This window comes from Oncorhynchus clarkii, chromosome 17, assembly GCF_045791955.1.
Source record: "Oncorhynchus clarkii lewisi isolate Uvic-CL-2024 chromosome 17, UVic_Ocla_1.0, whole genome shotgun sequence".
Classification (NCBI taxonomy): domain Eukaryota; kingdom Metazoa; phylum Chordata; class Actinopteri; order Salmoniformes; family Salmonidae; genus Oncorhynchus; species Oncorhynchus clarkii.
Genome location: NC_092163.1, coordinates 69,684,929 through 69,708,668, shown reverse-complemented (window position 1 = coordinate 69,708,668; position 23,740 = coordinate 69,684,929). Strand labels below are relative to the sequence as shown.

Genomic DNA, 23,740 nt, shown 5'->3' with positions numbered 1-23,740 from the left:
GGTAGTTGGATGGGCTATTTACAGATGGGCTATGTACAGGTGCAATGATCTGTAAGCTGCTCTGATATCTGATGCTTAAAAATAGTGAGGGTGATATGAGTCTCCAGGTTCAGTGATTTTTCCAGTTGTTGGCAGCAGAGAACTGGAAGGAAAGGCGGCCAGAGCAGGATTTTGCTTTGGGGGAGACCAGTGAAATATACCTGCTGGAGCGCGTGCTACGGGTGGGTGCTGCTATGTTGACCAGTGAGCTGAGATAACTCAAACTCTCCTGTCGGATGTATCTGTTGTGCACATGCGCAAAATGGATTTTATTTACAATTATAAACTGGGTGGTTTGAACTCTGAATACTGATTGGTTGAAAGCCATGATGTACCATGGGAATGACTAAGACGTTTTACTGTTGTAATTATGTTGGTAACCAGTTTATAATAACAGTAAGGCATCTCATGAGTTTGGTATATGGCCAATGTACCACAGCTAAGGGCTGTTATTTGTGATATATGGCCAATATACCACACCCCCTCGGGCCTTATTGCATTTATCCTTTGCCAAGATAATCCATCCACCTGACAGGTGTGGCATATCAAGAAGCTGATTAAACAGCATGATCATTACACATCCATAGATTAGGGTATAATTGATTTATTTATATGAACTGTAACTATGTCAAATCTTTGAAATTGTTGCATGTTGCGTATATATTTTTGTTCAGTATATATTCAGAAACGTCAAGTTTTGAAGTTACTATACCTGTGGACCCTGGATATTGTAGACGTGAAATCTTGCGGTTGTGTTCCAGTTTATTTTCAAGAGGGAGGTACAGAGGCGTCGCGGCTAAGGTAAGTTCCCGCCCCATGGGTGTGTCTATGCAGGATACCGGCGAGCGCGCTGTATCCACCTGCCAATGCGTTTCCCCTTCAGTAGCTTACAGAGCTGTGTTGCGTGCGCCGCGTTTCAACTTTAGCAACTACTCCATTTCAAGGAATAACGCTCATTATGAGAACAACAAAGTGGGATTGTACACAATAGACTGAGAAAAGAGCATAGAGGACACAAATATTGCAAGCTGAGGTGATTAACAAGTTCATTTGGAACCTATATATTTGTTACCAGGGAATCGTGCAGGATGTCCGCTGCTTCATTCGTAGGCTACACTGAGAAGAATAATTGAATAGGATTTTGTTTACTACCTTCTCAATGACTTGTATAACTGGATTCAACATAATTTACACCGGGCAATAATAACCAGGTAGGCACAACTGTAGGCTCCTTTATTTAGCTCTAATGTTTTGATGCATAGGGCCTAAGCTTTTTCAGTCAAATCATGACTCATATGTCCATGTTGATTTATTTATTATCCTAAGAGATTACAATCAAAACACAATGGCTCCAGTAATTGAGTCGAACAATAATTGGTGAATTAGGCCTATTGTCTATAATAATATATACTATTTTAAGTCTACTGATTTAAGTGTAGACAAATAAGAAGCTAATGCTTTGTGTAATCAAATCCAGTTTTAATGGTTTCTTTTTATTGTTAATATTATGGTCATGTATTATTTTGTTGCATTGTGCCGGCATGAGGAACAATATAGCCTAAGCTTTCAGTCCACGCAGTAGACTATCGCATGATATTATGCATAAGAAACCCGTTTGGATTCTTTGCAGATTTCTCTGCATTTCAAACTGCTGTGGGAGCTCTTGCATGGTCTTTTGAGCTGCTGTACTTCTCAAGAGCGTCGCAAGAAGCGAGCATTTTATAGCGCTCGAGTTTCTTTATCCAACAGGCTGTAGAAATCTGTGCTGCTATTAGTGGGTGGTTTAAAACAGTCAATAGACTGTTGTTATTCTGTTATAACACAAGCATTTTCCCAGTTAAAGCCAGTCTAAAATGTTAAGTGTTGCCTAATTTAACTTAATTTAACTTATTGCACAGACTTCTCAACGGAATAATTAATGTTTAGCAATAACAATGTCGTATCATTTTAAACGCAGTCACGCTTTATTTGGGCAAAATGGCAGGCTATAATTTGGAATTTTACGCTTGGAGGTCTGTCCTAACCTGGAGGGTTGAGGCTCTCATTGGGAACTTGATCCTCAATCCCTTCGTGGCAGCTTGACCTCATACCCTGTTGACCCGCGTTACGAGCAGAACAGTGCCATGCAGGAGGGATTAGATGGCAAAACATGTCTTTGAGTAGCCTTTATGAGCTCCAAACCTCATAAATCAGCCTTAATATTAACATTATCTCTACTTACGTGGTGTTTTGTTAAATTACCACATTAGGTTAATCATAGGCTTTTATCATGTCACCTTAAACTTCGCACGTTTTATTATTGAGATTACTGTCCATTTTTGGAGATGCCAGTGTGCTGTGCTACGTCTGCGTAAAATATCTCCAGATAACACATTTGACAGCAGACTCGTACACTGGGCATAAAAGTAAACCTATATGCGTGTATGAGGTCTTTTTTTTTGCGTGACAGGGCAGCGGTTAGCGGGGCAGACCCGCCAGACCTACGTTTTTTAGGGATGTGGTAACACTTCTTTCTGGTGCTCTTTGCTCTCTGGGGTCTGCGGAGACGCTGGGGAGGAGGGAACTGTGGAGTGGTGGGTTATAGAATGTGACATCGATGGGGATGTTGCTGGGGTCTCGGGAGTAAAATTAGATTCATGAAGATGCAGAATAGTTGAGGGGGAAACTGTAATTCAATGTGAACGAACGCCGAGCTCGTACCGCGCCCCAACAATTTCATCCCTACATTTACGTTCTCTGTTGCTTTGTAGTGGTCTGTACCTGTACCGACTTACCTGGGAGGACAAGACACTGCAGGTCTCATCTGTGATGTATCCCCCCTCAACAACACTTCCCTTTTTATAAGAGGTGTGACAGTGAAAGATGGAATTTGTACGATAAATATCCTCAATATGGATGCATAAACATTCACTTAGTGTTGATAGTTACAACATGCAACACTTTTTTTCGTGAAAAATGGCACAGAACCCTAACCCAGAAGGAGTTAGTAGGTCCAGTGTGTTGCAGGTGTGAGTATGGGGTGTGGTACAGAGCTGATCATTCTCTCTCCCTATCTCCCGCTCCTGCGCTCTCTCTCTTTCTCTTTCTCTTTCTCTTTCTCTTTCTCTCTCTCTCTCTCTCTCTCTCTCTCTCTCTCTCTCTCTCTCTCTCTCTCTCTCTCTCTCTCTCTCTCTCTCTCCAGCTTCCTGGACTGTTTCTCCTCTGTTTCTGGAAGCGGAGGGACCATGCTGTGGGACAAACTATGGTGGCTGTCCACCTTGCTGGCCCTGTCGGCCGAAGCATTGCCCACACTGCCCATTGAGCCCCTCTCTGCCCCTCGGGTTTTTCTCTCCTTCAAAGGTAAGCCACTCACACTTTCAGATATCTCAAATAGTTTGTGTGGTTCTCTGTGACTGAAAACAGGTGGATAGAATGTCCTTGTATGTGAGCTCTTGTGGTTGCTTCTAGGTTTTTATTATCACGGTTCCTCCTAGCTTTGTCTGCTCTTGGTGAAATGTAGGGTTTAGGGGGACTAGACTGCCGTTATAGCCAGCTATGCGCTTATTTTGGCACGCCATGGTGTCAGTCAGAGCCCATCCCTGTCTCTCTCTGGCTGAAACCTGATTATCTGTTGAGAGAGGGGGCGATGAGAGAGATGAGGAGAGGTGCTGTTTGTTCCTACTGTTCAGAGATCAGAGAGCACATCTTCATTAAACAGACTGACTGACTGACTACCACAGTTCTCCAACAGAGCTTTGCCTGCCCTCAGCTCCCCTCTGGAATCAAGTTGGATTTAACACTTGGCCGTGTCCACATTTAGAGGGGCCCAGCGTATTATGAATGCCTTTCAATGTCACATGAGGCCCTGTCTGTGTTTTGAACTGTACCTTCAAAATGGTTCTTTATGGACATCATCTCTAATGTCTTGTAGACCTAATTGCTGTGTCTATATACAGGTGTAGGGGCTTACTTTGATCACCCTGTTGCAGGGAATTGAAGGGAATGTAAAACTTGTTGTGTATTTGAGGTATAAAAAGGCTTCTGAAGTTTTTAATCTCCACTTTGAAAATCTTCCCTTATGAAAAATGTATCAACCCTTACAAAAATGTATTAATTATAATCCACTTATTTCACATTTCCTGTTGCTGCAGGATTATTTTCCTGCTGTAGCAAATGGCCTCAAACTAATATCCTGCATCTGTAGGCTAATCGTTAGGTGAACCCTGGGTTGGAGCTCAAAGGAGCAGAGGACTCGCAAAGCCTCCAGATGACTTTAAATCCTCATCACCTCACTTGGGGACAGAGAGGAGATTCTGCACTTTTTCTTTTTGTCTGCAAGTATGTAGAATTGGGCAACCTGAGTGTCTCTCTCTCTCTCTCTCTCTCTCTCTCTCTCTCTCTCTCTCTCTCTCTCTCTCTCTCTCTCTCTCTTCCACTCTCTCTCTCTCTCTCTCTCTCTCTCTCTCTCTCTCTCTCTCTCTCTCTCTCTCTCTCTCTCTCTCTCTCTCTCTCTCTCTCTCTCTCTCTCTCTCTCTCTCTCTCTCTCTCTCTCTCTCTCTCTCTCTCTCCACTCTCTCTCTCTCTCTCTCTCTCTCTCTCTCTCTCTCTCTCTCTCTCTCTCTCTCTCTCTCTCTCTCCACTCTCTCTCTCTCTCTCTCTCTCTCTCTCTTTCCCACTCTCTCGCTCTCTCTCTCTCTCTCTCCCACTCTCTCTCTCTCTCTCTCTCTCTCTCTCCCAATCTCTCTCTCCCACTCTCTCCCTCTCTCTCTCCCACTCTCTCTCTCTCCCACTCTCTCTCTCTCTCTTTTTTTTTGCTTACCTGTCTGTTCTCACTCTGTAATCAAGTTTGTTTTCACAATCACACTGCTCCAAATTGGTAATTTCTTTCCCATTTCCTTTCAATTAGTTCCTTTTTTGTTTTTAATTGGTTTTTGAGAGACCTATATGCTTGACAGAGCATCTTTACTTTGTTGGTGACTAGAATTGAACATGAGCTGCACATTTTTTAATTGTGTCATTTTGGCTCACGCTGAGGGGAATTGCTTTTAAATGTGCCCATATTGATTCCTTTATGGACCTTGGTGAGCCAATTGTTTTGCTACACATTTTAGAAAGCATATCCATGGGGTCAAGATTCCTTGGAGCTTGCCAAGGGTGCTTAGCTGAATTTTAACAAGTGTAGATCTAACCTCTTAAAAATGCAACTAATCTCTTTCTAGCCATCCAACTGTTTTTAAACAAGCTTTTTGATTTCGACACTCCAAGCTTTACACAACCTCTTGCACCTACTATTTCATGATGGCAATCTCTGTCTATTGAAGCAGTTGTGGTACAGTACATTGTGGACTGTGTTGCCTAAATGTGAATCTTAACCTGTGGCATCAGTGTTACTTCTGACTAATACCGCCAGTGTGGTCTGGTGGTCCAAAAGTATTCTCTAATCCGGTTGGTCTATTGTCAAACACTGAGGTTGAAACCTTCCCCTCCAGTTTCAATGTCAGACTTGTAGACAGTTTGTTCTAAATATTTTTTTTTCGCGTACTGTTTTGTGTTATTATATGTCATAATCTTGGATGAGTTGTAGTTGCTGTCACCACCTGCTGGTCATCAGTGTGGTTAGACTTGGGCCAGTCCTTTCTGCTGAGGACTCAGACTGTCAGACGGCTTAACTAAAGCTAGTTCAGGAGTTTGTTTAGTATGTCTGGCATTATTGATTGCTTTGAAGCTGCGTGCGGGTGCCTGGCAACACAGACACACACAGATTTAACTGTGTGTATAAACATAAAAGCACAGACATGGCATGCATCTGAAACATCAACACATGGAATAAAGGGCAGGGGCCATTAGATATCATTTATTTCCTTTGATTGAGGACTTGAGTTCATGTAGGCTCCTGCTACATGGAGAGGAAAGATGGATGTGTCCTTGCGCTACAGACCATCTCACAGAGACAGTGGTCTGCCAGACTGATGCATCACATGCATGTGTAGGAGGCCGTTTTCAGTTAATGCTACTACACTGGTTGAATCCATATTCAAGTCATATTAGTTCACATTGCCATTTACTGTCTCCTTTTCACAGCTCAAAATCCAGGTTCTATTTTCATAGAAATGTTTTAAATCTCTTATCTTCTGTCGTTTTTTTCCTGAGCGGAGACAGAAAAGCTTTCTGCTACATGAGTGGAAGCGTTAAGGATTGACATGCTTAAGGATGGCCCGGGGGGGAGAGGGGAGAGACACGTCACATGCTAGGTAGCCATCACATAACTCCATTGTGACATGACAGCACATTCCCTATGATTATTTCCCAGCACAATGGTTAAGAAAAGACACAAAGCAAAATGCTCTCTCGGGAATTGTTGCCCATGTTGTTTAAAATGTAGTTTTCTATCATTCTGAGCTATAAATTGTTATATCATATTTATTTTTTCAACTGACATTTTCAGTTTTGCTTGATTCAGATTTTTTTGTTGTTGAGTAAAGGTCCCAGATCTGTCTATAGTTTCTGTTGAATGTTGTCCATAATATCAGTCCACCTACCCTATCTTCAATTATTGAATTGAAGTAGGTTAAGTCCCTATCAGCACTGAGCTCTCTATGTAAGTTTATATCAGTTGTCTGTAGTATATAGTGAGGTCTATAAAAGCAGCCAGTGAGGGGGTCAGAGGCGGTGCAGGGCTGTGAGTTATCACTCGTGATAAGGGAAGAGTAAACAGCAACTGAGAGTGAAGGAATGTCCACTCAGGACTCGTAAGCATCGATCATCTCCCACACTGCTTTAGTAGTATGAGATGAATGGTGACGAAAACAGACATACACACCATTTACACCTATTGAATACACTAAAGCACTGTTGAACACAATGCTCCCAGTTAGTCACACACACAAAAATACACTTACATGCTCGCATACACGTTAAACGCCTTTTCTAAATGCTTATCGCAGGCTGGTTAGCAAACACATGTTAAGGTTATGAAGATAAAGTGGGCGCTTAGGTTTTCAAAGAACAGAAAGTGTGGTAGACATGACACCCTGAAGAAGGCACAGTTATGCCGAAACGTTGGTGTTTTTTTATCCAATAAATTACTGAGAGGTTATACTAATGGAGTGTGTGACATTCTTTGTTTTTCTAGCTTCCAGTTTATTCTCTGTTAGTCAGCACCTCGACACTACATCATGTCCTCCGGGGGAGCTCCAGCTCATGCTTTTTATTAGACACACTTTCTCCGGTTTTTGGTTGGGTGTTTTTCTTTTGGGGTCAGTGGGAATTGCAAAGTGGATGGTGGACGTTGTAATACAATGTTACAAACACAAACAAAGCACCACCGTTGTGTTCCTTATTAAGGGTACCCATTGCCATCTTTATTTGTAAAGAGCTAATAGGACTGACTGGTTTCAGCCTCTGAGAGAAGAACTCTTATATTTATCCTCCAACAAGCTCTATAATCACGTGCTATTTCAAGGTGTGGGGCTCCTCAGGGGTCATGACCCCAAAACAGGAGCCAGTCACACTAACTGCACCCCCCCCCCCACACACACACACACACACACACACACACACACACCTTGGGAGATTGGGAGCATATTAGCTAGTAATAGCTCGTTGCGCTAATCTTCAGTCACATTCTAAAGTGTTTAACGTTGTTTTCCTTTTGCCTTTGGTCCAGGGTGAAACACCTGGAAACAGAGTTGGTGGTGAGTGAGGGAGGGAGGGAAATAGAACACTCTAAATGGGGGAGAAAATGCACGGCCAGACAGTCATATAATTGGACTATTTCTCAAACAGAATCTCAAGGTTATTTCAACTTCCCCTGGCTTCTCTCTTTCTCTATCATGTAACTTAATGGTTAAGTGATTATCACAGTAGCACAAAGAGCCCAGTGTTAGCTCACCTCTCCTGTCTGTGCTCTCAGGGTGGAATATATTAACACACAGATCAGCTCTGGCTATATTTCTGCTTCCCTATTATGTGAATTATGCTACTACTCACAGTGAACTTCACTTAGACTTCACTCAGTGTCTCTCTACGGCTCTACGATTACAATAGCCCAGGTTTCTTAGATTAGAGAAAGAAATGTGGGCGGACATGCAGACATGCCTACTGTGGCTGGTAAGAGAGGAAAGCCTATTCATGGTTAAATGCCTTGCTGGAGGTGCTCTCTCAGCTTTCCGCCTGCCTGCGGTTAGATACTATACTGTATGGGTTGTCTGAAACCCTTGCTGACATGTCTACTGAAAGGGAGAGCATTATGGCAGTCTATTTGTGCGCAGTCTGTCTGAGAGCCAGCCTTGAGCTGAGCTTTCCACCCCTGTCAGGGCCTAAGAGAGAGAGATGGCCAGCCAAGAAAGAAAGGCAAGAGTGAAAGGGGAAAAGGCCACAGTCCGGTCTCCATGTAATGGACACGAGGTGGGAATGTGTGTGTGTGGTCTTTGTGTGGATGGGTGTCTGTGAGTGTGAGAGTGAAACGGAGACAGTTAGATGCCCATGTCCAGACTGGCAGAGTAGATCTCCATCCATCTCTCTTCCAGGCTCCTAGGTTCCTATTTAGTTGGGTCCATTGTGACACTAGAGCCAGAGCTAAGTGCCCCAGCCTTACCAGAACAGAGGCCCATGGCAATCAATGGTCTGCTGGAATCTTGTCCACAGCTAACCTGTCAAGAGACAGTCTCAGGGTGACTATGCCCACTGCTTTCCTAAGTTTTTCTGGGCAGAACAAAACCTTCCCTGGGCTCCAGACAGACAGACAGACAGACAGACAGACAGACAGACAGACAGACAGACAGACAGACAGACAGACAGACAGACAGACAGACAGACAGACAGACAGACTCCCAATAAGACCAAAACATGTAAGGTACAAGGGTTATTGCTCGCCAATTAGTTAGGATATACTGTATCCACTGGCTGGTTCAACTGTTTAAAACAATGGTTCACTGAAGATGACAAGAAGCTTTGTCAAGGTATAATAATCACTGGGGAGACCGTGTCTGGGTCTCCAGTTATGTCTGCTACTTGGGATTACTCACAGTTCATTTTCAGAGCAGGTAGAGGCGGCTGCTATTTGTCTAAGTGCTCATTTGGTCTTAAAGTTCATTCTGATTCCATGACATTAAACCATATGAACAGGGACAGGCAAGATGTGACAGAATGAAAACAGAACACATTTGCAGTCTTTTTATATCCTGATGATTTGCATAATTACTTATTAATGGTAACACTCCCACCTCCAGAAGACAGATTCACCAAACCCATCTGACACAGAGAGCCACTGCGGTTAGGTAAGGATAGAGAGTGCTATGTCAGACACACTATGTAAGTAAGAGGCAGCGGACGCTCTGTAGCTAGTACATCAGTGTGAAAGGCCCCTGCCTGCCGTCCTCTCCTCTCCCTGCTCAAACTGCGCTATTCCGTCCCCTTACTCTGCACAGATATATGCCATGTCATTTGTAATCTGCATCCCACCACCCTCCCTCCCTCCCTATCGCTCGCTCCGCTCTGCCAGCTGTGCATGTATACAGCGTTTATAATAGATGTCCAGGATAGCAAATGTTTAATACATATAAGCAGCATGTTTTCGGAATGGGCTCAGACAAGCCAAGTCAAGTGCAGTGAGTGCGGTCAGTCCCTGTGTCACGTGGGTCACGGCGGTGCTCTGATATTTTAGTTCAACGACAGCATGTAGTGAGTCTGTGCTTGTCCGCTTATCTATACGTTTGGGGTGGTGAATGGAGTTCTTTAGGTTGGCTTTTTTCTGCTGAACATTTTTCAAAGACCTGAGATATAAAGGCAGTCATAACGTGAAGGGGAGCTACTAGTCTGCAGTCCATGTTGACCATTCTGACCATGTTGACAATGCTGACCATCGCTGACCAAGATGACCATCGCTGACCAAGCTGACCATCGCTGACCAAGCTGACCATGCTGACCATCGCTGACCAAGCTGACCAAGCTGACCATTCTGACCATGTTGACCATGCTGACCATGCTGACCATCGCTGACCAAGCTGACCATGCTGACCATGTTGACCATGTTGACCAAGCTGACCATGTTGACCATGTTGACCATGTTGACGATGCTGACCATGTTGAACATGCTAACCATGTTGTCCATGCTGACGATCGCTGACCATCACTGACCATCGCTGACCATCACTGACCCTCACTGACCTTGCTGACCATCACTGACCATCACTGACCATCACTAACCATCATTTATCATGCTGACCATCACTGACCATCACTGACCATCACTGATCATGCTGACCATCACTGACCATCACTGACCATCACTGACCATCACTGACCATGCTGACCATCACTGACCATCACTGACCATGCTGACCATCACTGACCGTGCTGACACACATTTACTGTCTATACCAGTCACTCCTTTACTCTGTGACTGTCTTTTTAACTACCAGGTCTTTGAAAAATTGCTTCAACAGAATTATATTCAGTGGCTGTTGGCACGCAAGCCTGCAGCAAACATTATTACCTTGGCTGTGTCTCTCTCTCTAGAGATGGTGATGGGGGGGGGGGGGCGTACTGCATCCCAGCAACCTCTGCTCTGCAGGAGTCATGCTGTCAGACTGATTATTCGAGGAGGGAAAACAGAAGGTGACAGCTTGAGCTCTAAATATAGTGTCTGTCTCTGTTTCTCTCTATATCCTCCTCCTCCTCTCCTCCTCGCACCCTCTCTTGTTGCTTGATGGTAGGGGGTTGGCAGAGGCAGGGAGGGGAGGCAGAGGCAGGGAGGGGAGGCAAAGGCAGGGAGAGGAGGCAGAGGCAGGGAGGGGAGGAAGAAGCAGGGAGGGGAGGCAGGGGGAGGGAGGAGTGGGGATTACCTAGCACAGCATGGGCACCCTGTTTTAGCACGCTTCAAAGGGGAAAGGGGAGATGGCCGCAAGGTGGTGGTGGTGGGGGTAGGCCTCTCAGGGCGGAAGGGTTTGACATACCAGCTCTGTCACAGCGTCACCGTCACGGTAACTAGGATCACAGGCCAGAGGGAAAATAGAGCGTGTTAAATCTCCTCTGTTCTGTGTGGTTTTATGTCAGCCCTGTTGCATAATGATGAATCTGACTGCTGCTATAGTACTACCGTATAGCTATGATCCCTGTCTCTCCCCTCAAAGTGATGTCATGGGTTTTAACAGAAAGACGTGAAGCACTTCAAGACTATTCTTCTCAATCAAAGGGAATGAACAGCAAATGAAAAGCAGGCAGGCTGATGCTGTTTATACCCGTGTGAGCAGAGTATTTCATGACAGCAGGCGACAGTGATCAGACAGAGCCCATAACTAAGTATTTAATTAATCCTGCTGCAATCTCTCTCCATAGAGTTATAAAGACATACCATCCAAATTAAATCAGAATCACTGCGTTTTTATTATTCTTAATCTGTGGTTTGGGATAGCCAGGCCTTTTAATTAGAGTCAGAGCTGTTCCTGTGTACAGAAAAAGGACAGATTCCCTCATCTCAGGGATCAGCTCATCAGCCTGTCTAACATAGCCCGGTCTATGGACAGGCTGCAGAATGGAATGGGCACTGAGGTGGCATGACATGGAAAGGGCACTGTTGAACCGGATGGATGGGAGAGAGACATTGTGGTATGGAGTGAAGTTAAAATGGAGAGAGAGAGAAGAGGAAAGAGTCTTCCTGTCAGTCACTTAAAGTACTCACATACACACACCACGCTCCCCCATGTTCTCCTCCTTCTCACAGCCTTCTTTACTCTTATAGTACTCTCCTACACACACCACGCTCTCCCATGTTCTCCTCATTCTCACAGCCTTCTTTACTCTTATAGTACTCTCCTACACACACCACGCTCTCCCATGTTCTCCTCATTCTCACAGCCTTCTTTACTCTTATAGTACTCTCCTACACAGACCACGCTCTCCCATGTTCTCCTCCTGCTCACAGCCTTCTTTACTCTTATAGTACTCTCCTACACACACCACGCTCCCCCATGTTCTCCTCCTGCTCACAGCCTTCTTTACTCTTATAGTACTCTCCTACACACACCACGCTCTCCCATGTTCTCCTCATTCTCACAGCCTTCTTTACTCTTATAGTACTCTCCTACACACACCACGCTCTCCCATGTTCTCCTCCTTCTCACAGCCTTCTTTACTCTTATAGTACTCTCCTACACACACCACGCTCTCCCATGTTCTCCTCATTCTCACAGCCTTCTTTACTCTTATAGTACTCTCCTACACACACCACGCTCTCCCATGTTCTCCTCATTCTCACAGCCTTCTTTACTCTTATAGTACTCTCCTACACACACCACGCTCTCCCATGTTCTCCTCATTCTCACAGCCTTCTTTACTCTTATAGTACTCTCCTACACACACCACGCTCTCCCATGTTCTCCTCCTGCTCACAGCCTTCTTTACTCTTATAGTACTCTCCTACACACACCACGCTCTCCCATGTTCTCCTCCTGCTCACAGCCTTCTTTACTTTTATAGTACTCTCCTACACACACCACGCTCCCCCATGTTCTCCTCATTCTCACAGCCTTCTTTACTCTTATAGTACTCTCCTACACACACCACGCTCTCCCATGTTCTCCTCCTGCTCACAGCCTTCTTTACTCTTATAGTACTCTCCTACACACACCACGCTCTCCCATGTTCTCCTCCTGCTCACAGCCTTCTTTACTCTTATAGTACTCTCCTACACACACCACGCTCTCCCATGTTCTCCTCCTGCTCACAGCCTTCTGTACTCTTATAGTACTCTCCTACACACACCACGCTCTCCCATGTTCTCCTCCTTCTCACAGCCTTCTTTACTCTTATAGTACTCTCCTACACACACCACGCTCCCCCATGTTCTCCTCCTGCTCACAGCCTTCTTTACTCTTATAGTACTCTCCTACACACACCACGCTTTCCCATGTTCTCCTCCTGCTCACAGCCTTCTTTACTCTTATAGTACTCTCCTACACACACCACGCTCTCCCATGTTCTCCTCCTTCTCACAGCCTTCTTTACTCTTATAGTACTCTCCTACACACACCACGCTCTCCCATGTTCTCCTCCTTCTCACAGCCTTCTTTACTCTTATAGTACTCTCCTACACACACCACGCTCTCCCATGTTCTCCTCATTCTCACAGCCTTCTTTACTCTTATAGTACTCTCCTACACACACCACGCTCCCCCATGTTCTCCTCCTGCTCACAGCCTTCTTTACTCTTATAGTACTCTCCTACACACACCACGCTCCCCCATGTTCTCCTCCTGCTCACAGCCTTCTTTACTCTTATAGTACTCTCCTACACACACCACGCTCTCCCATGTTCTCCTCCTGCTCACAGCCTTCTGTACTCCGTTCTCTTTATTTCACCCAGATTGATTTAACCTTTCAATAGTTGTTCCCTCCCCATTACTTGTATGCTCCCTAGGGCATGTAAGGTAACAAGCCTGATGTTTTAAGATAACTGCTTTATGTACCCTTATGAATTTGACTATCTATGCATGTGTGCATGTGTGCATCTGTGGAATTATGTTTTGATTAGAATTCTGGCAACCATGAAAACACCAGATCGGATAAAGCTTTTCTGGTTTTCCCACAGTGCAGTTTTTAGTTTTCCCTATACATGAAATGCTTTTTCAGAATGCAAAATCACATGTAGACCATAGTCTTCTTCACATGGGGCCACTTTGGCATGCTTGATAAATGGCCCTTCTGTTTCACACTCTCTGCTGTGCAAAGGGTTTCAACGCTCAGCAGGGGTGTGAGACTACCGGTCTCTGATGGGTGTGTGTGTGTGTGTGTGTGTGTGTGTGTGTGTGTGTGTGTGTGTGTGTGTGTGTGTGTGTGTGTGTGTGTGTGTGTGTGTGTGTGTGTGTGTGTGTGTGTGTGTGTGTGTGTGTGTGTGTGTGTGTGTGTGTGTTCATGTCTCTTGGTGTCTGCTGCGGCCTTTTTATCCAATCGAAATATGACAGACAGGATAAAAATAGGCTTTAGCCACAGTAGTAGATGCAGCGATGTTGTCGTCTCATTTTTCTAGCCCCTTCAAAACAGGACCCAAGGAGCGCTGAACATTCAGACATCCACACTGTCCATGTTAGGACGTGTTTTGTTTTCACATGCAATTGCCCATTGACTACAGGCATCAATGATCTTCTGACTATTGTTCCTTATGAATGTAAGAAACTCCTTGGTGAACCCTTGCAGATCCTTTGCTTCTAATGAAAAAGTATGGAGGCAGAGGCTGTAGAGTTGTAGAGTAAACCTCAGCCCCTGCTACTGAGACAGCGGTGGAAAGGTGAGGGATGGAGGTTAAGGGCAGCATTGCAGATGAAAGTCACAGAGATAGATGATAATGGATTTTTCAAGAAGTGTTTCTCTTAAGATTCAAAGTGACAGAGGAGGATGACTGCTTGAATATTCATCTATTTGTGTGTGTGTGTGTGTGTGTGTGTGTGTGTGTGTGTGTGTGTGTGTGTGTGTGTGTGTGTGTGTGTGGAAACCGCAACAGAGCCCATGTTTGGAGGTGGAGTGTGACAGTGACAGTTATTTGGCTTGGTTGCCATAGCAGCATGGCTGTTACTACCTGCCACTTGTCCACTCAAACAAACCGAACTGATTTCAAATTACTCTCTTCAGAGGGGAAATTAATGCACTCTCTGGATTGGTCTTATTTCCCCTGGTGTGTGTTGTCGTGTCTGCACACAGATGGAGTCTGAAATGAACAAGGATAAAGGTCTGCTAGTTAAGATAAATGGGAACTTTAAAAGTGGATTTTGGGAGACAATTTAACCTTCATACCAATTCAATATTGGGAATGTGATTGAGGTTGTGGTTGGTGTGTGTAGGCTTTGTGTCTGTCTGTTTGAGAAAGAGAAGGAGAAAGACAGAGGGAGAGGGAGAGGAGAAAGTGGAAGAGTAGATTCCTCAAGGACACAAACCCCATGGGCCCTCCAGATGTGACCCCATGTGTGTGTGGGAGTTCTCTGGGGGTTAGCGGTCAGGGCTGAAATTAAGGGGATGGCAGTGATGGGGGGTCAAGGGTGCCTCTCTCTCGCCCTGCTGGTCCTGTTTAGCCAGTCAGACATAATTTATTACCATCTGTCTGTCAGGGCTAGGTTCTGTTACCATGATGCTGCTGAGACATGGCCATCGCATATACAAAGACAGACAGACAGAGTTTGGACAGGAGGGAGACAGAGACAGGCACCTGGCATAGGGAGAACAGCTGACTGGCTATCTTAATAGAGATACTGGTTATGTCTGGGGAGTAGGGAGGACAGCTGACTGGCTATCTTATTAGAGATACTGGTTATGTCAGGGGAGTAGGGAGGACAGCTGACTGGCTATCTTATTAGAGATACTGGTTATGTCTGGGGAGTAGGGTGGACAGCTGACTGGCTATCTTGTTAGAGATACTGGTTATGTCTGGGGAGTAGGGAGGACAGCTGACTGGCTATCTTATTAGAGATACTGGTTATGTCTGGGGAGTAGGGAGGACAGCTGACTGGCTATCTTATTAGAGATACTGGTTATGTCTGGGGAGTAGGGAGGACAGCTGACTGGCTATCTTATTAGAGATACTGGTTATGTCTGGGGAGTAGGGTGGACAGCTGACTGGCTATCTTATTAGAGATACTGGTTATGTCTGGGGAGTAGGGAGGACAGCTAGGGTTGCAAAGCTACTGGTAATTTACCAAAGTAATTTAGGTAATTAACAGAAAATCTATGGCAATCTATTGTGACTTTGGTCATTTATACTTCAATAACAAACAAAAAGATGTCATATATAGTAAGAGTATTCAACTCTTACTCCACGAGGTCCAGAGCCAGCTGGTTTTCTGTTCTACCTAATAATTAAATGCACCCACCTGGTGTCCCAGGTCTAAATCAGTCTCTGATTAGAGGGTTAGAATTTAAAATAGCGGTGGAACTGGCTTCGGGGTCCAGAGTTGAATATGAGGGATACGTACAGTTGAAGTCGGAAGTTTACATACACCTAGGTTGGAGTCATTAAAAGTCATTTTTCAACCACTCCACACATTTCTTGTTAACGAACTATAGTTTTGGCAAGTCAGTCTACTTTGTGCATGACACAAGTAATTTTTCCAACAATTGTTTACAGACAGATTATTTCACTTATAATTCACTGTATCACAATTCCAGTGGGTCAGAAGTTTACATACACTAAGTTGACTGTGCCTTTAAACAGCTTGAAAAATTCCAGAAAATTATGTCATGGCTTTAGAAGCTTCTGATAGGCTAATTGACATAATTTGAGTCAATTGGAGGTGTACTTGTGGATGTATTTCAAGGCCTACCTTCATACTCAGTGCCTCTTTGCTTGACTTCATAGGAAAATCAAAAGAAATCAGCCAAGACCTCAGAAAAAAATTGTAGACCTCCACAAGTCTGGTTCACGCAACCGTCATACCGCTCAGGAAGGAGACACGTTCTATCTCCTAGAGATGAACGTACTTTGGTGCAAAAGGTGCAAATCAATCCCAGAACAACAGCAAAGGACCTTGTGAAGATGCTAGACGAAACAGGTACAAAAGTATCTATATTCACAGTAAAACGAGTCCTATATATCGACATAACCTGATGTGGTCTGATGAAACAAAAATAGAACTGTTTGGCCATAATGACCATCATTATGTTTGGAGGAAAAATGGGAGGCTTGCAAGCCAAAGAACACCATCCCAATCGTGAAGCACAAGGGGGGGGCATCGTGTTGTGGGAGTTCTTTGCTGCAGGAGGGACTAGTGCACTTCACAAAATAGATGGCATCATGAGGAGGAAAATTATGCAAATATATTGAAGCAACATCTCAAGACATCAGTCAGGAAGTTAAAGCTTGGTCGCAAATGGGTCTTCCAAATGGACAGTGACCCCAAGCATACTTCCAAAGTTGTGGCAAAATGGCTTAAGGACAGCAAAGTCAAGGTATTGGAGTGGCATCACAAAGCCCTGACTTCAATCCAATAGAACATTTGTGGGCAGAACTGTAAAAGTGTGTGCGAGCAAGGAGGCCTCCAAACCTGACTCGGTTACACCAGCTCTGTCAGGAGGGATGGGCCAAATGTTTTACTAGGATTAAATGTCAGGAATCGTGAAAAACAGATTAAATGTATTTGGCTAAGGTGTATGTAAACATCCGACTTCAAGTGTATATAGTATTAACTTATTATATCTGTCCATAAGTGGGAGGGGGCTGAGGAAAGGTACATGGGTAGTTAGTTATGGACCTAAAGAGCGCAACAGTAGAGGTGCCATAATACCCATAAAACCTAGCGGTCAAACAGGGAAATGGTTCCAATCGTTTTTCCACCATACATTTTTCCCATAGTTGATTTTAGAAACACTTGAAATAAGGTCTGTGTTTTGTGTAGACTTACCCTGGCGTGACGCTTTGATAACAGTGTAAATTTCTCTCTGACAAGGTGACTTATCAATATATTCAGCTCTATTTACTCACAGATACTAAAATGATAATTAGCAAAGTAGACATCATGCAAGACTACAAATCCCTGCAAGCTCCTGCACGTCATCTCTAGTTGACACCTTTGCTGACAATTATTGTGTAAATTTAAAACTTGCACAAGACAGTTCACAGAATTTTACATTTAAAGAAATGTTGCCAATTTATTCATTACTACATTTAGCTAATATTAGATAGTTAATCCAGAGATTCTTACCTTTGCCTCTATTCGGCAGTCTCATTGAGATCATCATAGCATTTGTAGTTATTTTTGATTGCCACATTAGGAGCTAATTGGCATTTAATTTGGTGGGGGGGGGGGGGGGCTTAAATAGAGCCGGATATAATGATAAAAGTCACCTTGTCCTAGAGAGATTTACACGGTTATCAAAAAGTCACGCCAGGGTAAGCCTACACTAAACACAGCCCTTATTTAAGTGTTTCTATTAAAAAAAAAACGATGGGAAAATTTATGGTGGAAAAACAATTGGAACTATTTCCCTTTTTGACCTCAAGATGTTATGGGTATTATGACTCATACTATGGTACTCTATTGTTGGTGGGGAGGAGGGAGAGCCTTTTATCTTCCCATCCCAGTGATGTACTTTAAATGTGGAGTGACTAATCACCAGAGACTGAGCTAGCCTGGCTCTGCTCTCCTCCTTGTGGTGAGACTTAGCGGGACATGATGAACTGATGGACTTGTCTCTGGAAGAGAGAGAGAGAGAATTCATCTGGGAAGACACAAGGGGTGAGAGGAGATGGTGCTGGAGAGAGAGGGTGAGAGGGTGAGAGGGTGAGAGGGAGAAAGAGTAAAAGAAAGAAAGAAAGAAAGAAAGAAAGAGAAAGAAAGGGAGTAAGGAAGTGCTTCAGGAAAGGCGCGGGAGACTAAAAGGGAGTGAGGGAGAGAGTAGGTGATGGGTTGAACCTGGAGGGAGGGATTGGAGAGGGCTGGCTATTCCACTACTAATGGATGGAGGGGCATCAGTGTCAGGCCTCTTATCTTAGAAAGGTCATGGCTGGCTAGATGGAAGGATGGATAGATGGTGGGATGAGGAGGAGGAGGAGAGGAGCGTGGGAGCTGGAGGCGTACTCAGAACAGATTGTCTCTCTGTTTCTTATTAGCTGTCTCTGAGTGTTGGTTGACATGGTTTAGCTCATGGTGGTTGAGTGCTGGGACACCTTCATGCCAATGCCCTGACAGTAACCTCATGCCTTCTCCTCTACTGTTAGATCCTATCTGAACATCAACATACCCCTGACTTTCTTTACACTTTTGAATTGTCATTCAAATTGTGTTAAACCAACTGTTTCAAATCACTTGGCACGTGAGCTAATTTGGACTAGAGCCTGGACAGTACAACTGAGCCATACCATTCACTCACTGACCATATAAGTGGTTGTCTGCCAAAATGAGAAATTACTATTTTACTGAGCATTGGGGAGTATGTATTTCTCAGTGAACTGACTTGGCATTGCCTGTTGGGAAACTCTCAACTAATCATTCTTAAATGAGAAGCTGTGCATTGTTTTTCTGTTCAAGCAGGAGTTTGGCAATATCAATAGTTACTTTGAGGATAGTGTGTTCTGTTTAAAGGTGCACTATACAGAAATCACTCTGCCATTTCCTGGTTACTAAAATTCAAATTGTTTGCCTAATTTCAGTTTGTGACAAAACAAGCAAGTAAAGTGTAGAGAATTAGTGTACCTTCTAAACCGCTGTGAAATATATTTTCCATAAGCAAAAATATTGTATTTTCAGCTGTTTGAAGCTGATGTACAAAACCAAAAGTGAAAGACACAAAAACAAAACTTAAGAATGGGAAGCATAGAAATAGCACACATAGAACAGATCTACAGCTTCTTAGACTAGCTTTCAATGAGAATGACTGATCTATAACTGACATTTATATTGGTCAGGTCACCCAAAAAGTTACATATTGCAGCTTTAAGAAACAGGTCTGGGTGAGTTCAGGCATCCCTACCATGTGTGTTTACGCATTTGTGCGTGTGTGTGTCACCCAGGAGCACTCCCAGCTGCAGAACCTTTGAACACAAGTTCACTAGAGAGAAACGATTTGCCCATTGGAACACCCTGAAACCCATTAAGCTCAATGATTTTGGTGGGATGGGGACCAACTAGCTGTCTGTCTCTGGGAGTATGAGAGGGATCAGGGTTGGAGATGGAGAGTGTGGTTGGGAGCAAACGCTGATCTGGTGGGAGGGAGGTTTGTAGTTGTGCTTCACTGCTAGATTTAAAACAGCCTCAGCAGCATTCCTTTTCCTACCTCAGTGACAGCACTATTTTACCCCAGTTCCTTTCACTGCTACCCAACCAACAACAAGGTCACACCCTACAGCCTCCCCCTCACCCCTCTGTGCTCATCCATCAGGTGCACTTGGAGGGCATCAATGTTCACCAATGTTAAATCAAAATTAACAGAGCAAGTGTTTTGTCTGGCACACTCTGGTTTGGTCACACACAACATAAATGTGGAAGCTACTAGATATGAGACCACGCACGTCCTGTAACCAGTGTTAGCTCTCACCTTTCATGCTGCATATGCATATTGTAGGAAACTGAACAGCAATTCAACAAGTGTGGTCTCACAGATGTAGTGTAATTGAGTCAAATGCTTCAGGCGTAGCATAATGTACATGGCCAAGAATCCATGGTGGATTGTTCTCTATCCAACTAGGTTTGTTTTCACATCCCTTTTCCATAGTCATTGTGGCTTTCAGGCCAGGGAAGGCAGAGTGCATGTGAGAGTCAGTCAGTGTGGGTGTCAGAACATTGAGGAGCAGTGACACTCCTCAGAGATCACCCTTGGGTGGGCTAAGGCTCTGATCCCTCCAATGAACCACTTCCTGTAAGAATAATAGAGAAGGGGAAGGCCCTGAATTTGGAATGAAGGAACAGGGGGATTTTAGGCCCTGTGTGGTGGGACATGAGGTTCCAGACCTTGTTTTCTGGGTTCCAGACCTTGTTTTCTGGGTTCATGTACTGATGGGGTTTCTGTTGCGTGGATAATGTGCTGATTGTTGGTGGAGGAGATGGCTTCGCATCCCCAGTCATTGTGGCGATTGCATTGACATGATGCCAAGATTCTCCCCATGTCCTGCCTCGTTCACTCCCCTTCACTCCCCTCTAACCCTCCTGCTTTGTCGGATGCCCCTGTTCTCAGGCACCCTCTGTAGGTGTCTCCAATGGTATGCTGGCAATGTGGGCCTGTGTGGAAAAGTGTGTGTGTGCGTGTGCATGTGTGTGTGTATGTTTGTGAGAGAATGAGAAAGAAGAACAGAGACCTCCGTTCCCAATGTGTTGCTGTTGTTGTTGGTGGTGTCGCCTCCTTTCTAATCCCAGTGAAAGGAGTGCTACGTCTCAACAGTAGAGGGGCGTTTATGTGGGCTGGTCCACAACTCACTGACTTCATTCATGTCTGAAGGGAAGCCAGGAGGCTTCAACACAAGGAGGCAGACAACATTGGTTAAATGCATCTCTCTCTCTCTTTCTTCCTCTCACTTTCTCCGTTCTTTCTCTCCACTTCCCCCTCTTGGTGCCCATGCTAGGATGATATTTACTCAGAACTCGGAAATGATCCGAAGCTGTTTTTGAGAATTTCACGTTGCATGAATTGATGTGTTCCGCTGTACCCAGCGTTAAACCTTCCATACAGTGATGGGAGTCTGCTGTCCTCTGGGAACCTCATGGTGAACATTCATGTCATGATCAGTTAGACAATGCCATTGTACTGCAGAGACAGTATTTTTAAGAATCCCAGGAACGGTCAGAGCATGTGATAGTTCTACCCATTCCAGTGCTATTGTTCTATTGGAACCAACCCAAAATATACCTTACATCTTCACTGGTATCCCTTACGCTGGCTTTGGCCCCCATGGTTCACATTAAGATAAAGTGGCGCTCTACGGTTTCAAAGGAGGTGATGTACATTGAGCGCATGTGAATCGGGGGGCATTGTGTGCATGGCATTTTCTTCTCATGGCATGCCTTCTCTCTATAGCCTCGTTCTGATTGAGTCCTTTTTAATGGTGTCCACTCAGTTGAGCAACAAAGAGATAGGAAACAAAACCAAACTCTTTTGGCATGAAGATGATGGGGAGGTAACAGGCAGGGTTTTCACCAATAATCACCTCTTGTATTGAATCTCAGTCAGTCTGGAATATATTAGCCTGACTGTTGATTAATCCAACATCACTAGGGAATGGTTACGTACAGCAAGATTTACATACTAACATCCGTGACCAGATTACGTTGTTCTTGTTATTGAACATTTTGTGCTTAATTAAACCGCAAATCCATGGTTAATTCATCATTAACAATAAAATTAAGACAGTAATTTAGACCAGAACGCATTCCAATGATGGAAAGGTTTACTTGATAGCTTTACAATTTACAACCGCCCTACTGTTGGCAAAGGAAAGATGATCTCTATAAATCTTCTTGGTCTCTTTCGTTGCCACTGACAGAAGTGGAAAGGTTAAACTGTTTTAAAACTACTACAACTTTTCCAGTGTGCTGTGCAGTACTGGATACCCTGTGCAATGTTGCAAGAAGATTGGGGAAGGGAACAAATAGATTAATTAAGTTAGAGGACTGGGATTTCTCAATGCAGTGTGAAATCACCAAGCCAACAGAATACAGTTTAAATGTAGTATTACATCCTTATGTTGCAACAGTAATAAAAGCTTCAGAGATTAAGAACTTTTAACGTGGACCAGGGAAGAATTCAAGTCTGCCTCTGCTCACTGGAAGAATAAATATAGGCCTAGATGACAAGTCTTTTGGTCTGCTTAGGACTAATATCTCCATTTCTTTTAAGATAATTATTTAATTTACTGCCCATCATTGTAATAATTCAACAAGATGGTCAATAAGAAACATAAAAAAATTTCCTAATCTATCCTAAGCATGAAATAATGAAATACTTTAACAGGTGTCCAAACGTCCATGCAGATCGAGTTTCTGAACTCTCAAGAGGAAGTCTCCAGGCTAAACGTGCTCATGTTACCATGACGATGTTGTTGTGGCTACAGTTACCCAAGAAATTAAATTGAAATGACAAGCTTTGTCCCTTAATATTTCGCACAAGATCACAAGACCCAGTATTATTTTTCATGAGTTGGCCAGCTTTTTCCTGTGTGAACAGTCTGAGCAGTCATTCGTCGGTGTCAAATTGAACTCTGGAGCGGGAGGCTAAAACCAGATAGGAGAAGTGTGTCTCTCTCCACTCCCTGTGTAGAATGGTCTGTGTTTGGGTTTCTTGCCGGTCCAGAGCGGATGGCGTGATTATTGAATTGGTAGCAGGTCTGATAGTGTGTGATAAGAGAGTTTTAAGCCCCTTAATGTGTCACTGAGTGGAGTCACTGTCATAGAGAGAGAGGGAGAGAAGCAGGAACCATGATCACCACTTCCCACTGTCACGCATGTTGCTTCTCCCAGCAGATAAAACTATTTTTTTCCCACCCGCCTTCAACCTACAAGCCACAGAAAAACAGATGCTTCCAACTAATATTTCCTCTCCTCCAACTTGTCTGAGCATCTCCCATAGCGGTGTGTTGGTGTTTTTGAGCCCCAATTGAAAATTCTAGAAATGTTATAAAAAAATGCAAGATTTTCCAAGATGGCGTAGCAGTTCAGACATCTTTGTCTTTGTCTTGTCCTGTGTATATATATATATTTTCTTCGTATATATTTTGTATACTTTTAACCTCAATTTCAACATACCCTCCTGCAACCCGCCTCACCCAATGTGGTTTGGATCTGCTATTTTCTATACCTTAGAACCGAAACCCCCAACAGCAGCTAGCCAGCTAACTAGCTACTAGCTAGTAGTCAGTTAGCCACTGCTAGCGGTCATCAACTAACCTTAACCCTGTCAACTCCTGCCAGTCTGCACAGCGCGATTCAACCCAGAGCATACCGGACTGCTTTTTCTCTGCATCTCCGGATTCCTACCACAAGCTCTGAACCTTTTCACCTGGATCATCGCAGCTAGCTAGCTGCTATCCAAGTGACTACCCCCTGGCTAAAGTCTCTGTCCCAAAGCAAGCACCAGTGAGCCTGGAACTAGCCTCGTGCTAGGCCCATCTCCCGGCTAGCTGAAAAGGTCCATCAGCCACTCCTTGGGCTACAATATCTATTTTGCCAATTGGCCTGGACCCCTTTTACTGCCCGAGGGGGTTTCAACAGGCTCCTCCGTCACAACGTCCCCTGAAGGCCCATCTGCTAGCCTG

At 44.2% G+C, this 23,740-nt stretch overlaps 1 protein-coding gene across 2 annotated transcripts in view; it reads left to right on the top strand.

The window, feature by feature from the left end:
* The first annotated feature begins 920 nt into the window (after positions 1-920).
* LOC139371337 (semaphorin-3F-like) overlaps positions 921-23,740 on the top strand; it is a 107,189-nt gene continuing 84,369 nt past the window's right edge. The window contains exons 1-2 of one of the 2 annotated variants that reach the window (XM_071111676.1): positions 921-1,250; positions 3,221-3,378. In XM_071111676.1, the coding sequence (XP_070967777.1) occupies positions 3,264-3,378 (115 nt within the window). In that variant the 5' untranslated portion in view covers positions 921-1,250; positions 3,221-3,263. The remainder of the gene's footprint in view (positions 1,251-3,220; positions 3,379-23,740) is intronic. The other variant, XM_071111675.1, reaches the window with a different exon arrangement.